Source organism: Mobula hypostoma, chromosome 20, assembly GCF_963921235.1.
Source record: "Mobula hypostoma chromosome 20, sMobHyp1.1, whole genome shotgun sequence".
NCBI classification, from domain to species: Eukaryota; Metazoa; Chordata; class Chondrichthyes; order Myliobatiformes; family Myliobatidae; genus Mobula; species Mobula hypostoma.
Window position 1 is genome coordinate 43,823,981 of NC_086116.1, and position 15,495 is coordinate 43,839,475.

Sequence of the window (15,495 nt, forward strand, 5' to 3'; positions counted from 1 at the left end):
AATTGCAGGGGCCCTGACAAATATATTTAAAATATCAGTGTCTATGGGTGAGGTGCCAGAGGATTGGAGAGTAGCTCATGTTGTTCCATTGTTTTAAAAAGGATCAAAAAGTAATCCAGGAAATTATAGGCCGGTAAATTTGACATCGGTAGTGGGTAAATTATTGGAGTACTAAGAGACAGAATCTACAAGCATTTGGATAGACAGGGACTTATTAGGGAGAGTCAACATGGCTTTGGGCATGGTAGGTCATGTTTGACCAATCTGTTGGAGTTTTTCGAGGTTACCAGGAAAGTGGATGAAGGGAAGGCAGTGGATGTTGTCTACATGGACGTCAGTACGGCCTTTGACAAGGTCCCACATGGGAGGTTAGTTAGGAAAATTCAGTTGCTAGGTATACATGGAGAGGTGGTAAATTGGATTGGACATTGGCTCAATAGAAGAAGCCAAAGAGTGGTAGTAGAGAATTGCTTCTCTGAGTGGAGGCCTGTGACTAGTGGTGTGCCACAGGGATCAGTGCTGGGTCCATTGTTATTTGTCATCTATATCAATGATCTGGATGATAATGTGGTAAATTGGATCAGCAAATTTGCTGATGATACAAAGATTGGAGGTGTAGTGGACAGTGAGGAAGGTTTTCAGAGCCTGCAAAGGGACTTGAACCAGCTGGAAAAAGGGGCTGAAAAATGGCAGATGGAGTTTAATACAGACAAGTGTGAGGTATTGCACATTGGAAGGACAAACCAAGGTAGAACATACAGGGTAAATGGTAAGGCACTGAGGAGTGCAGTGGAACAGTGGGATCTGGGAATACAGATACAAAATTCCCTAAAAGTGGCATTACAGGTAGATAGGGTCGTAAAGAGATCTTTTGGTACATTGGCCTTTATTAATCAAAGTATTGAGTTTAAGGCATTGGTGAGGCCGAATCTGGCGTAGTGTATTCAGTTTAGGTCACCAAATTACAGGAAGAATATTAATAAGGTTGAAAGAATGCAGAGAAGGTTTACAAGGATGTTGCCGGGACTTGAGAAACTCAGTTACAGAGAAAGGTTGAATAGGTTAGGACTTTATTACCTGGAGCGTAGAAGAATGAGAGGAGATTTGATAGAGGTATATAAAATTATGATGGATATAGATAGAGTGAATGCAAGCAGGCTTTTTCCACTGAGGCAAGGGGAGAAAAAAAAAAGACATGGGTTAAGGGTGAAGGGGAAAAAGTTTAAAGGAAACATGGGGGGGGTTTCTTCACACACAGTGTGGTGGGAGTATGGAATGAGCTGCCAGACGAGGTGGTAAATGCAGGTTCTTTTTTAACATTTAAGAATAAATTGGACAGATACATGGATGGGAGGTGTATGGAGGGATATGGTCTGTGTGCAGGTCAGTGGGACTAGGCAGGAAATAGTTCGGCACAACCAATAAGGGCCAAAAGGCCTGTTTCTGTGCTGTAGTTTTTCTATGGTTTCTAAGCCCTGCTGTCCTTAAATAACATTCAGAGTTGAGCACATTGCAATCAAAATCACTAGTAAACGGTTGCAAAGAAACCCCCTCTGCACCAAAGAAACATGAAACTGCTTTCATTAAACTTATTTTATTATTGGTCCAGCAAATGCAAAATTCTGCATGTTCAGAAACTGTGTACCCTGCGTTTACTATGATGTTACCTAGCTGACTTCCTCACAAGGAAAAAAAAAATCACATACACAGTAGGTGCAACATGCCAAGCTGTTAAGAGGGAAATGTTCCCTTGTATTCTGAAACTTAAATAAATTTGGTTAGGACAGAGTACAACAAAATACATAAAACTTAACAGAATTAACTAAAAATATCATACCAACTTTCCACTCTTATCCACTCATCCAAATAATGACACCATTGGACTGGAATGAGTACATTGCTGTAGACACTTCAGTGAATACTAATCCCAGGATACACTAAAGCTGCACTCAATTGAATTAATGTAAGAGTTTCAGAACCAACCCCTCCCTGATCCAAACTCTTCCTGCCCACATCCCCAACTCAAAAACACAGATAAATAAAAAGTGTGCAACAATGCTTCTATCACGGAAGGAATGAACCATAAATAGCATGCTGGTGGTTTGTCAGAAAGAGCTCCAGTAGGCTTTAGCTCAAGTGCATTTTCATCTCCCACCCTACACCCTCTCAAAACCCTCAATCACTTCAATACTGCTAAACTCCTCCTGTGCAAGATAAACACACTAGGCAGTGGTCACACCATGCCCTTGTCAGCTAATGAAACAGTCGGAGTTAATGAAAAATGAGTTCAGCACAGTGACAAGAGGGTGGAAACTGCATCCTTTGGTAATGCTAGACTCCTCTGGTGCTCTGCAATAATTGCACTATCACTTGACAGACTACACACATCCACATAACCGGTCTCTGCCATCCTATGACATTTGGTTAGGACCCTCTTGGTAGTGAGGGAACATGTGTTTGGATAGCATCAGCCTCCGGGTTTGCCGAATCTCAGCGCAGCCCAGCTGAGTAACAGGAAAGTTTATTAACCCTACGTCTTGTGCCAAGGTGGTAATGGGGGAAAACATGAATATCAAGCTCATACATTTTTTCATTACCAGGTGACAGCAGGCAATAGGTGCAAGTTTTTGCCAGATTATACAGCCAGAGTTTAGTTCAGATATGCTTGGAGAAAAAAATCATTGCCCCCTCCACTTGCTCAGATCTTAGTTCCTTTTCAGTCATTGAAACAACACCTTCACTTTCATTATTCTAGAATGAGAACTTTCCAAGAAAGCCAAAGTCTATTTACATATAGGTGTTTCACATCCCCAATCTCTGCCAAGGCTGGTATGTGTAAACTTTTACATCAACACATCAGTGTTCAGTCACATACTCCCAATGGTTCCAGGTTCTGTCTTGCCTGGAGCCATTTTGTAACAATTAACATCAATATTTCACACAAAAAATAAGGAAATTACAAAGCAAAAACGGAATTGGTCACATGGCAACCCCTGCTTTTCCCATAAATATGTGCATAATTCTTTTAACTAGCTGTATGCCCAGACCTTCAGCATTCTGAAGTTAAACTGGCCTCCATGGTATTGTAGTGAATATTTCAGGAACAGAAGTGTTCCTGCACGCAAGACTGTACATTTCATGATAAACAGGAAAATAGAGTCAAACCCTCCTGTATCTATTTACATTATGTATACACAATTCAATATATCCCTCCAACGAGATGTCCTAGCTATTTACAACCAGAAGAACAACTTTTGTTCAGTAAAAGCACTTGCACATTATTACAGTAGCAAGACATTCAGTGAGTGTTAGAGTGGTCGAAGTTCTCAGGTTAAATCCACAATTCTTCTCCAATGCATCCAAGCAGCTGATATCCAGAGCAAGGAATCCAGTGTCTCTTGACAATAGGGGCTTGGTTTTAAAGCAATATGCAACCTCCAAAAGCAAACAAGCGTTTCAGTCTTGGACAGAGAGGGTCACCACAGCTTCAGAAGGTCTTGGCATCTCACTTACATTCTGTGGGTACAAGAGGACATTGGGATTGAAACACAAGCATTTTGTTTGTATCCAAAATAAACAATAAAATGCATAGAAAGCTGCATGCATGCAAGCCAACTAGGCAGCTATTGAAATGAAGCATATTTGTTGCATTAGTATTCAAAAAGAGCAGATTAATCCCATGAGCAATGGGACAGTCACTCAACTTAATCACAGAGTAACAGTCAGAGTCACAGCAACCCAGCACACATACACTGAGTCCACACTGACCACCCAGCTAGTCACAATTTCTTGCATTCTGTCTATATCCCTTCAATCCTGGCCCTCCTTGAATAGTACCTATTCAAGTGTTTCTGAAATACCCAACCTATCCTCTTCCACAGCCAGCTTGCTCCATACACTCAACACCCTGTCAAGTTGCCCCTTGGGGTGAGGGGAAAGACTTAAGAAACCCAAATCTCTAGTTTTGCTTGTCCTGGGGAACCCGTTGCTTTCTACTTTTAACAACCGTAAAATTAAACTCAAAATTTTAAACCACTAAGGCAACCCCTCACTCTCATACACTCCAAAAAAAAAGGCCCTCTCCATACAACTCAACCCCTCCAGTCCTGACATCCTAATATCCTTCCTCTACTTTCCAATAATACGGTACCAAAACTGTACATACTACTCCAAGTGGGGCCTCACCAACAACTTGTACAACTGCAACATAATGTCCCAAATCCTATACACAATGACTTAACTGATGAAGGACAACAATGCTAAACATCCTTTCTCACAACCTTCAAGTTTAGTAATACTCACGTTACCAGTCTTTTGACTTCATTTATTACTCATTCCTACTGCCTTCCAAAGTCATGAATCAACCAGCCATCTAGATCAGATAATGTTGACTGATTCCATTCTTCAACCAAATGAGCTTTCAAGGCATCTGGGTGGTTTCAATGTTAGAATTAATGCCACCAGCTTTTACTTCTAGATTTAATTCTAAATTATCCTAGAAACCACAATGGAACTGAAATATGTGTAGAACCTTGAACAGTACAGGCCACTGGGCCCACGATGTGCTGACCTTTTAACTTGCTCCAAGATCTAACATTTCACTCCTTCACAGCCCTCCAGTTTTCTAATGTTCATATGTGTTTTTAAGAGTTTTTTTTTAATGTCCCTAATGTATCTACCTCTACCACCATCCTCACAGGGCATTCCAAGCACTCACCACTAATAATAAAAAAAAACTTACTTCTGACACTCCCCCTACATTTTCCACCAATCATCTTAAAATTAGGCCACTTGTTTTAGCCATTTTCCCCTTGGGACAACATCTCTGGCTGTCCACTTGATCCATGCCTTATCTTGTACATATCTAGATGCTTAATTAATCACTCCACCCTCCACAGGAATGGACCATCATTTACTTATTCTAGATGCACAATACAGCACCCACTCACTCTACACAGCCTCAAATACACATCCACTGATGTCAGCAGACCTGCATCACCTTTACAACAAACACCACCCACTTGCATTTAGCTATGTTCCACCTCTAACTTCCTGCATGGGGAGTTTGCAGTGCAGTTCACATTCCAGTGATAGGTACAGACAAAAAAAAATCCCGAATCAACAGCAGAACAAATGTCAGCAAGAGATTGGTTACATTAACCTTCACACCAACTCACTATTTACATTTGTTGGAACACCTCTTCACTCACAGGGCTGCTAAATATATATTAAAAAAATCAAAGTCCCATAGCATCTGCATGAGCCAAAAAAATGCTGCATTCTGCCCATTTATAAAATGGCATTAATTAGGGCAGCATTGTAGCATAGCATTTACTGTTTGCAGCACAAACAACCAGGGTTCAATTCTACCTCTCCGCAAAGAGTTTGTACATTCTCCCCATGACCGTGTGGGTTTTATCTGGGTGCTCCAATTTCCTTCCACATTCCAAAGACATGCAGGTTAGTAGGTTAACTGGTCACATGAAACTGAGGCACAGCCTCATTTGGGCCAGAAAGGCCTGTTACCATTCTGTACTGCTAAATCTAAAATTAAAACCCTCACACCAACTCACTAATTTACATCTAATGAATCACACCTCTTCACTCAGGACTGTTGAACAGAAATCAGTCTCATCATGTCTGCTATCAGCCAAAAAGTATCACCTGCAGATCTGAGCAAATATGCTATCTCAGAGGATACAAATTCTGCCCATTACTAGAAACGGCATTGCCAAGACTTGATAACCATGTGATTCAAGTACGAACCTTGAAAGTGTCAATATGGCACTATTACAACACAATTCCTTTCCCTTAAAGACAGAGTCTATGAATGAGAGAGAACGTGCAACACAAGAGATAACATTCAGTCATCATGTTGGTCAAAGATCCCAGCTTGGGATCTATGGCCCTGAAGATCACAAAGCAGCACACAAAATGCTGGAGGAACTCAGCAAGTAAGCCAGCATTTATTGGGGGGGGGGAGAGAGAAATAAACAATTAAACAATTGATGTTTCTGTCCAAGACCCTTCATCAGGACTAATATTACATCAAAGCTTCTTTACTCAAAGTGGACCTTAAGTGTGAAGTTAAAACTCCAACGGTGGGTATTTCTATCAGAAGCTGGCCAAGGGAAATGCATTTGTAGAAGAAATACTCCCCAATAGCACAGCAGTTAGAGTAATGCTTTAGAGCTCTAGCAACTCTGGTTTAATTCCTGTTGCTGTAAGGAATCAATACATCTTTCTGTGACTACATGAGTGTCCTCCAAATGCTCTGGTTTCCTTCACCAATCCAAAGGTGCACAAGTTAGAGTTCAGGTTAACCCTAAACACCACGTCATGGGCATGGTATGTTTGCACCTGAACCGTGGCGACACTAGTAGGCTGCCACAAGCATATTCTCAGACTGCATTGCTCCCTGATGCAAACACATTTACTGTGTTTTGATGTACATCTGATAAATATAGCTAGCCCTTAATCACAACTATTAATGGTGTGGGGTTTACGATTCAGACTAACTCCACAGGAGTAGTCAGATAGCAAGACAGCTTCAATAACTAGAGACAAGGACAATGGTTTATGAAAGTCAATAGTGAGTCAGCTGATGGTCAGTACTATAAAGAGATTAGCCTCTGGGTGACTCCGCTGTCTGGCATTTCCTTCTTCTGAGTATACAATAGCCAGGAAACTGCTAATATCAAGTGCATAATTTTAAGGTGATTGGAAGAAAATGTGGGGGGGATATCAGGAACATTTTTCTTTCAAAATATACACAGTGGTGGGTGCATGGAATGCCCTGCCAGGGGTGTGGCAGCAGTTACATTAGGGACTCTTAGATAGGCACATGGAAGATAGAAAACTGGAGGACAACATTGGAGCGAAGGTTAGATTGACCTTAGAGCTGAATAAAAAAAATTAGAACATGGGCTGACGGGCCTGTACTGCTCAATGTTCTATGTACATTCAGATCCAAAGACACGCACGTAACACAACCCATTGTATCATGAGCATAGCATAATCAGCATGGCTTAGCTGGCTTGATAGCAGCGCCTCTATTGGTCCCTACAATGCAAAAAAAATGAAACATCTTCCAGTGAAGGATTTCATTTTCAAGTAACCCGACCTTGAAGTGAGAGCTAGATCGCTATAGCAACCGAGTGTGTGGACAGCAGGGATTAAACTCATTACCTTTGAAGGATTAGCAAGGATAAAATTTTGAGATAATGAAATATAGTTCGTCTGCATGCAGAAATTGTGAGGTGGGTAGAGAGAAGAGAGGGAGATCTTTTAAAATCAGAAATAAGTGTCAGCATGCAATTGAACATACAGCTCTCAGAAGTTCAGTTAGACCACAAAGCATAGGAGCAGAATTAGGTCATTGGGCCCATCAAGTTTGCTCCACCATTCATTTTCCCCTCTCAACCCCATTCTATCTTCTCCCCACTAATCAAAAACCTACCAACTTAGGCTTTAAATTAAACCAAAGACTTGGCCTCCACAGCCATCTGTGCATTGGAATTCCAAAAACCATGGCTCATGAAGTTCCTCCTCATCTGTTCTAAAGGGATGTCCTTGTATTTTGAGGCTGTGCCCTCAGGTCCCAGACTCCCCCACTATAGGAAACATCCTCTCCATACCCACTCTTATCTAGGCCTTTCAATATCTGATGGGTTTCAGTGAGATCGCCCCCACATTCTTCTAAATGGCAAATAGAGGCCCTGAGCCATTAAGCACTTCACATACATCAACGGATTCCCAGGATCATTCATGAACCTCCTCTGGACACTCCAAAACCAGCACATTCTCAGACAAGGGCTCAAAACTGCTCACAATACTCCAAGTGCAGTCTGACCAATGTCTTTATGCCTCAGCATTACATTTTGCAAAATGAAGGGTAATAATGCATTTGCCTTCCTTACCATCAACTCAACCTGCAAGTTAGCCTTTAGGGCCCAACAACAAAAGACTGAAGTCATGTAAAGTTGGCCATTCACATCCAGGGACCGATCCAATTGTTAAAACATCAGGGTAAATCTATAAAAGTCAACATGCATCTCAGCCCTTATCTGGAAATCAGCCAATCTGAGTTGTAACTAATCAGAAAACTAAGTGATGATCTGAAGCAGTGTGAAATGCAGTTACATACAAGGACCATTCTGGGCACAATGCTAGATAAAAGGTCAAAGTGAACAGAAAATTTAAAAAGTCTGACATGTTAAGTAGTATTTTCTATTTGAGATCCGAAGACCATCACACTTAGTTTGCATCTCAACCATCTACTCTCCATTAGAAAAGGTTACAAAAGGCAGGGTGACTGGAAGGACAGTCTCAGGCTAGAGCACATGATATTAGTAAGCAGTTTTCAAAGGACTTCTGTCTCTATTTTCTACAACTCAGGACAGTTTCTTGCAGTCGATTAGAAACTCCGCATGGAGTAACTTCAGTGCATTTTGTAAATTTGCATAGCAAACTCCTGCTGCTGTGATGGTAACTGGTCAAGTGATCAGGGATAGCTCTTCAAAATTTTAAATGGATGGAAGAAAAATTGAAGGACCCTGGTTTATTAGCACAGCACCTCTGTGCAGTATTGTTTGAACTCCCAACACTCCATTTGCTCAAGTACCAACGCAAGGATTCAAACCCAGAACCTTCTGACTGAAGTGGAAAACTTCCAGACTAACAAAAGTAAGACTTTCATTTCCCCACTACCACCTCCACTTCCCCAAAAAGATCCTGGAAATGCAGTAGAAAGAAATGCTCATTAAAAAAAATGCAATTTTAACTGAAGACAAGCAGTGATTCATTCGCCCAATCAAAATTTTAAAGCTATGCCTCGATGGACAAAAAGCAGATGACTGAGGAACAAATTTGATATATTTTATACACATATTAGAAAAAAAGATTTAAATTTAAATGGGGTAGGGCTACAAATTAAGAATTTGATTGAGTGGTTGATAACTTTACACTGTATGGAATTAAACAATCCAATTGCATTTCATATATTATATGGAAACATTGGTTGTTCCAGTTTTTAAAAAAAGAGTACCATTCTGAAGCTCTTATAAAGTTTGATGAAGACACTATGCACATCACCCAAGTCTGCTTTTCTAAACTTCTACCAACTTATTTCAGCGCTCAGCTTCCTTTTTAAAGCAACCTAAGCAATTTCAAAAGTTTAAAGTTAGTTAGCTCCATCCCACGTTAGCTCCAATCCATCTCAGATCAGTTTCTTAAAGAAAAGCTTGCAAACTGCAGTGTGGGTTAGAAAAATTAGACAATGTCATTCACCCTCACTGAAATAAATGTGACATGGCAAAACACTTTTTTCAAAGCATTAGAAATTAAGCGTCAAGATTGTTTAATGTCATTTCCAGTATGCAAGTGTAAAGGGGAACAAAACACCTGTTACTCTGGATCTGATGCAGCACAAAAAACAGCAAGATAAAGAAAACAATAAAAATACCCTGAATACACAGACAGAAGGTGGCTTATATAAATATTGATTTTAGTACATAAAGTGACACTACGCACGTAGTATCTGTATATAAGGTGACTTGCAGGAAATGATAAAGTAGTGGTGGTCGTGCCATGTCGGGGGGGGGGGTGAGTGAGGAGGTGGAGGTGTTGATCAGCCTTACTGCTTGGGGAAAGTAGCTGTTGAGTGAGTTGGTCCTGGCATAGATGCTACATAGACTCCTCCCTGATGAGGGTGGGACAAGCAATCCATGAGCAGAGTGGTTGGATCCTTCATGATATTGCTGACCTTTTTCCTGGTATCCTTCTATATACATGTCCTTGATGGTGGTAGGCTAGTGCTGGTGACAAGCTGGCAGTTTTGACTACCTGCTGAGATTCATTACCCATTGTAACTAATGAAGCGTGCCTTAAACCTGCTCAAAAATGAATTGAAATAGCAGCAAGGAATATCATTCCAAAAGCAAACTTGCCAATGAGGTGTGATCCAAAATGTACTTCCCATCTCCGAAAGTATTTACAAGCAGTAAGACAGTCAGACCCATAATTAGTAGCACTGACACTTAGAGAGAAAAGAGAAATACTTACAGATAAGCCTTTCGTATTAAAAGCTGGAGATAAAAAGTGGAGGTGTAAAAGAAATGAGAACAAAATTTAATTTAAAAAGCAAAGCAAGACAGCTCAACCAAAATGTGGTGCATTTCTCTCTGGATCTACCTGCTACAGGCATTAAGCAGCTTGCTATTAGCATAATGGAAAAGCAGACTAGTCTGAGGTGTCACTCAAAATGGTTTTGCTTCTTAAAGTTTTTAAAAGTGAAATCAGTAATATTTCACCGTAGACTGATTAAACTTGACTTTCTAAAGACCAGTACTCAAGACTAGGAAATGCAGGCAATGCGTACTTTGAAATAAAGCATTAACCAGCCACCCCTCCTCTTCCACCTTCCAAAAAGGTGGATCACATCAGATACAGATTGAAGTCAATACACAAGGATATCCCCCAATGTCAGCCTCTGGCTGCTCCTACATTCAAGACCAATTTGTGGCAAATGACCCCCCAGAACAGTGCACTCTTACTTTGACAAAATGATAGCCCTACTCAGAAACCAGAGGGTAGTGGTGGAGGGAGTACATTCGGATTGGGGGGTTGTGACTAGTGGTGTCCCACAAGGATCTGTTTTGGGACCTCTACTTTTCGTGATTTTTATTAACGACCTGGACGTGGGGGTAGAAGGGTGGGTTGGCAAGTTTGCAGATGACACAAAGGTTGATGGTGTTGTAGATAGTGTAGAGGATTGTCGAAGATTGCAGAGAGACATTGACAGGATGCAGAAGCGGGCTGAGAAGTGGCAGATGGAGTTCAACTCGGAGAAGTATGAGGTGGTACACTTTGGAAGGACAAACTCTAAGGCAGAGTACAAAGTAAATGGCAGGATACTTGGTAGTGTGGAGGAGCAGAGGGATCTCGGGGTACATGTCCACAGATCCCTGAAAGTTGCCTCACAGGTAGATAGGGTAGTTAAGAAAGCTTATGGGGTGTTAGCTTTCATAAGTCGAGAGATTGAGTTTAAGAGTCATGAGGTAATGATACAGCTCTATAAAACTCTGGTTAGGCCACACTTGGAGTACTGTGTCCAGTTCTGGTCGCCTCACTATAGGAAGGATATGGAAGCATTGGAAAGGGTACAAAGGAGATTTACCAGGATGCTGCCTGGTTTAGAGAGTATGCATCATGATCAGAGATTGAAGGAGCTAGGGCTTTACTCTTTGGAGAGGAGGAGGATGAGAGGAGACATCATAGAAGTATACAACATATTAAGAGGAATAGATAGAGTGGACAGCCAGCGCCTCTTCCCCAGGGCACCACTGCTCAATACAAGAGGACATGGCTTTAAGATAAGGGGTGGGAAGTTCAAGGGGGATATTAGAGGAAAGTTTTTTCACTCAGAGAGTGGTTGGTGCATGGAATGCATTGCCTGAGTCAGTGGTGGAGGCAAATACACTGGTGAAATTTAAGAGACTACTAGACAGGTATATGGAGGAATTTAAGGTGGGGGGTTATATGGGAGGCAGGGTTTAAGGGTCGGCACACCATTGTGGGCCCAAGGGCCTGTACTATCCTATGTTCTATGTACCCGTCACCACCACCATTCCTTGTGGTGCTGTTGTGGGTGTAACCTGTATACACTGGCTCATAGCTCACCTCCAGGAACTCCCCTAAGTCAATGATACAGCTTGTAGAGATTCAAACGACAGCTTCAGTACACAAAGTCTAAGTTCCATAATTCAAATGCAACATTCGCAAATTTCCAACAAGTTGTGTTAAAATTACACCAACATGCAATAAAAACCGCAAAAAATTACATCACATGGCACTATTTATAGGAATACACAGTGACTTGTTTTAATACAAACAGAAAATCTGTTAGAACATTCTTAATTAAAACAAAGCCAGTTAAAAATTTTGAAACTGAATTTACCAAAATATTACAATTATTAACCATACGAATGCCCCGGGCATAAACTATGAAGCAAGCACAGTTCCAGCCAATGCAACTACAAGATTAACCCTGCAATTGCCAAGGCAGTAAGCACAGCACTCCCATTGAAAGATTAGTTATGATTATGGAGCATAGCACCACTAGATGCAAAGGCACACACAAAAACCTGCAGATTGAGGTGGCGGTAGGATCAGCAACAGGCAGAATGGTACGGAAGTCGACTAACTTGTCCAGGCAGGGGTGTGGACCCTTCGGAAGCCAGAGAGACGGGCATGGATGAGGAAGAGGAGGCCACATGGTCCTCGAGGCCTTCAATCCTCGGCTTTTTGTTGGGCTCTGGGCTGGCTAGTGGAGTTACACTATTACGCCGCATGAGTGGGTTTGATCCCTTCTTACCAACGTCCTGGTCGGAGTGAATGGAGAAATGCAAAAAAAAAGCTGAATTACAACAGGAGCATTTCATAAACCAAGTGTAACAAACCCAGAAAATGGTTTGTCATCACTGACATATGTCGTGAACTTTGTTGATTTGCGGCAGCAGTACAGTACAAGACAAAAAAATTACTACAATAATAAAATAAATAGTGCCAAAAGGGAGGTGAGATCATGGACTGCTCTATGGTGACTCAATGCAGCCCAGTCTGGAGTTCTTGGGGTGAGGGTTTTTTTTTTAAAAAAAAGAAAAAAGACATCACAACTTCAGTGTGACCAACAAAATTCCCCCAATGTCACTTACAACCTTTCTGGTAGGATAAAACTGACAATCAAATATTTCAGCACTAGCCATTCACTACTGGCGCCATTAGTTTTGTCTGACAGACTCCATTCCAACTGGGATACAAGTTGGACCAACTGCAATGTTCCCCCATCTGAGCACAGCTTTGGTTGATAACCGAAGTTATTGAATGAACCACTGGGAAGCACTTTCCCAAAAAGCAAACTGCAGTTCAAAAATCAGTTCTATTAGCAGTTTTGGTTGGGCTTCAAAATGTTCTAGTTTTCCCCTCCCAAAGATTCCTTCCTGGTGAAAACATTTACCCCGTCATGGGCAAGTAGATCAGTGTTCTCTATTCAATGTGATGTGACTTCATCCAACTACGGCAGCAAAGAATGGATCAACTAGAGTCAATCTTTTAACACAATACCACTCAGGTACAGCCCAATGCCCAACTCACCTATATTCTTAGTGCATGTTAAGCTATTGTACAACCTACACTATTCAGTAACACAAAAAGTGCTGGTGGAAGTCAGCAAATCAGATAGTATCTATGCCTGATCATAGATGCTGCCCAACTTGCTGAGTTCACAGAACAGTACAGCACAATACAGGCCCTTTGCCCCACGATATTTTGCCAACCTTTTAAACTGCATTAAGATCAATCTAACCCTTCCCTCCTACATAACGTTGCATTTTTCTTTCATCCATGTGCCCAAGAGTTCCTTAAAAGTCCCTAATGCATATGCCTCTACCACCTCCCCAGCAATTCATTCCATGCTTTGTGTTTTTAAAAACCCCAATACTTTGCTCCCTTGTGTTAGCTATTTCTGCCCTAGGAAAAAGTGTGACTGCAGTCCATGCCTCTCATCTTACACAGCTCAATCAAGTCAACTCTCATCCTCCTTAACTCCAAGGGCGGGGGGGAGAGAGAAGAGAGAAGAAAGCCTGAGCTCACTCAAACTATTCTCAGTTTTTATGTTCAACATTGCCAGCATCTGGAGAATTTGGTGTCTGATTTGCTGCCCTACTTAATGGGAACTGGAAACTCCAGCTTTATATAGTTGCTGACAACTGAGCCAAACCACTGTCCAGAATCAAACTTAAAAACTCAATACAATAATTAAACTAACGTGTATAATACTACCACAAAGTGCAAGATCTACTCTAAGTTTAAGCTTAAAACAGGTAGATTATATGTACATTGTTGTTTCTCTACAGGACAAAACTTAAGATACTGGGAGAACTTGGGTCAGGCAGCGTCTAGTGAGGAAAAGGGATAATAAGTTTGGGGCAGGACCCTGCATAATGACTAACCCAGCCCTGATGGAGGGTCTCATTCCAAAGCGTCAACTACCTGCTGTGCACTTGTTCTTGTAGTAATGTGGCTCCAATACAATATCTCATGCACCACCAATCTCCAGCCCACGCCACTCAAAGAGTTCAGTTAATATTTTTTGTGACTAAATGTACAGCCATAACTATACAAGTTAGGTGTGACCATATGTTATGTGCTTCACACCTTGGCCCCAGAGGAACACTTTCATTTAGCTACATACGTGCAAGGTTGAATGACAATTAACCTTCCCTTTACAGATGCTGCCTGTCCTGTTGACTTCCTCCAGTTCACCAACCTCCCACCAGCTTCAGTCTTGTCTCCCTGCAACTGTACAGGGTGAGGGGAGAAAACACACTTGATGTGCAGTCAAATCCCGGGACACTTTACTCCAGGAAAGACTACGATGACTATGAAGCCTTGCGGGGGCAACTGTGTGCACATATGTGACGTGCGCATGTGCTGATTCTTTCTCCCCCCCACAAATCGGTTTTGCCTTCATCTTCCCTACTATACTGTACATACATTTCTACTTTATATAGGCTGTGTATTTATCATATCATTCCTGCTTTTACTATATGTTAGTGTTATTTTCGGTTTTGTGTGTTATTTGGTATGATTTGGTAGGTTTTTTTTGGGTCTGGGAACGCTCAAAAGTTTTTTTCCATATAAATTAATGGTAATTGCTTCTTCGCTTCACGCCATTTCGGCTTACGAACGGTTTCATAGGAACGCTCTACCTTAGCAGGGGAAATGCAGGACAAGGGCGGTCCTGTATGGGACAAACCAATTTAGCCCAATATACAGCATGTCCCAGCTAATACGGGACAGTTGGCAACCCTATGTTCAAGTTCAACAGTGCATGACAGGGAATGAGGAAAGGTGCAGCTGACTCACATCATTTCCTCGCGGCCCAGTAGCACATGCTTTGCGGCCCGGTACCGGTCCACAGCCCGGTGGTTGGGGACCACTGCTTTAAAGAGACTGTTGGAGTGGCCTAAACCCCATATAGAAGGATAGATAGGGGAGCAGGTAGGACAAGATGAACCATGGAGTGTATTTGGTGGCACAGTACAGATTATACTTGGTAACTTTTACCTACAGGGAGGCTGCCTGGGACCTGCCTGCAATCAAAACACACTGAGGCAACAACACAAAAACTCTCCAGAGGGGGAAAAAAAAAGCAAATTCTTTTGGGGTGCCTTTGGGAACAAACTAGCCGACTTCGTACGCAAGCATGATCTCTACTCTGGCCAATTACTTTCAAAAGTGACAGTTTTAATGACAAGGACTCTTATTAATTCAAAAATGAACAGTGTGCATCCTACTCACATACTGAAAAAAAATGAACATTTATTCTGATCAATGTTAGTCTGTTAGTAACCATACATCCTACATTACCTCCCAAAACATCAACTACTTTAAACACAAAACAGTTTAAAAGAACATAGGACAGTACAGGCCCTT

At 41.6% G+C, this 15,495-nt stretch overlaps 1 protein-coding gene across 7 annotated transcripts in view; it reads right to left on the bottom strand.

Annotated features, from left to right (window-relative positions):
- Positions 1–1,571: 1,571 nt before the first annotated feature.
- The window catches only part of pfkfb3 (6-phosphofructo-2-kinase/fructose-2,6-biphosphatase 3), a 103,885-nt gene continuing 89,961 nt past the window's right edge, over positions 1,572–15,495 (bottom strand). For 2 of the 7 annotated variants that reach the window (XM_063072746.1, XM_063072745.1), the window contains exons 14-15: positions 12,204–12,380; positions 1,575–3,516 (exon numbers count right to left, since the gene is read on the bottom strand). In XM_063072746.1, the coding sequence (XP_062928816.1) occupies positions 3,457–3,516; positions 12,204–12,380 (237 nt within the window). In that variant the 3' untranslated portion in view covers positions 1,575–3,456. Of the gene's footprint in view, positions 3,517–7,979; positions 8,035–10,062; positions 10,086–12,143; positions 12,381–15,495 lie in introns of those variants that run through there. The other 5 variants (XM_063072744.1, XM_063072742.1, XM_063072743.1 and 2 more) reach the window with 5 other exon arrangements.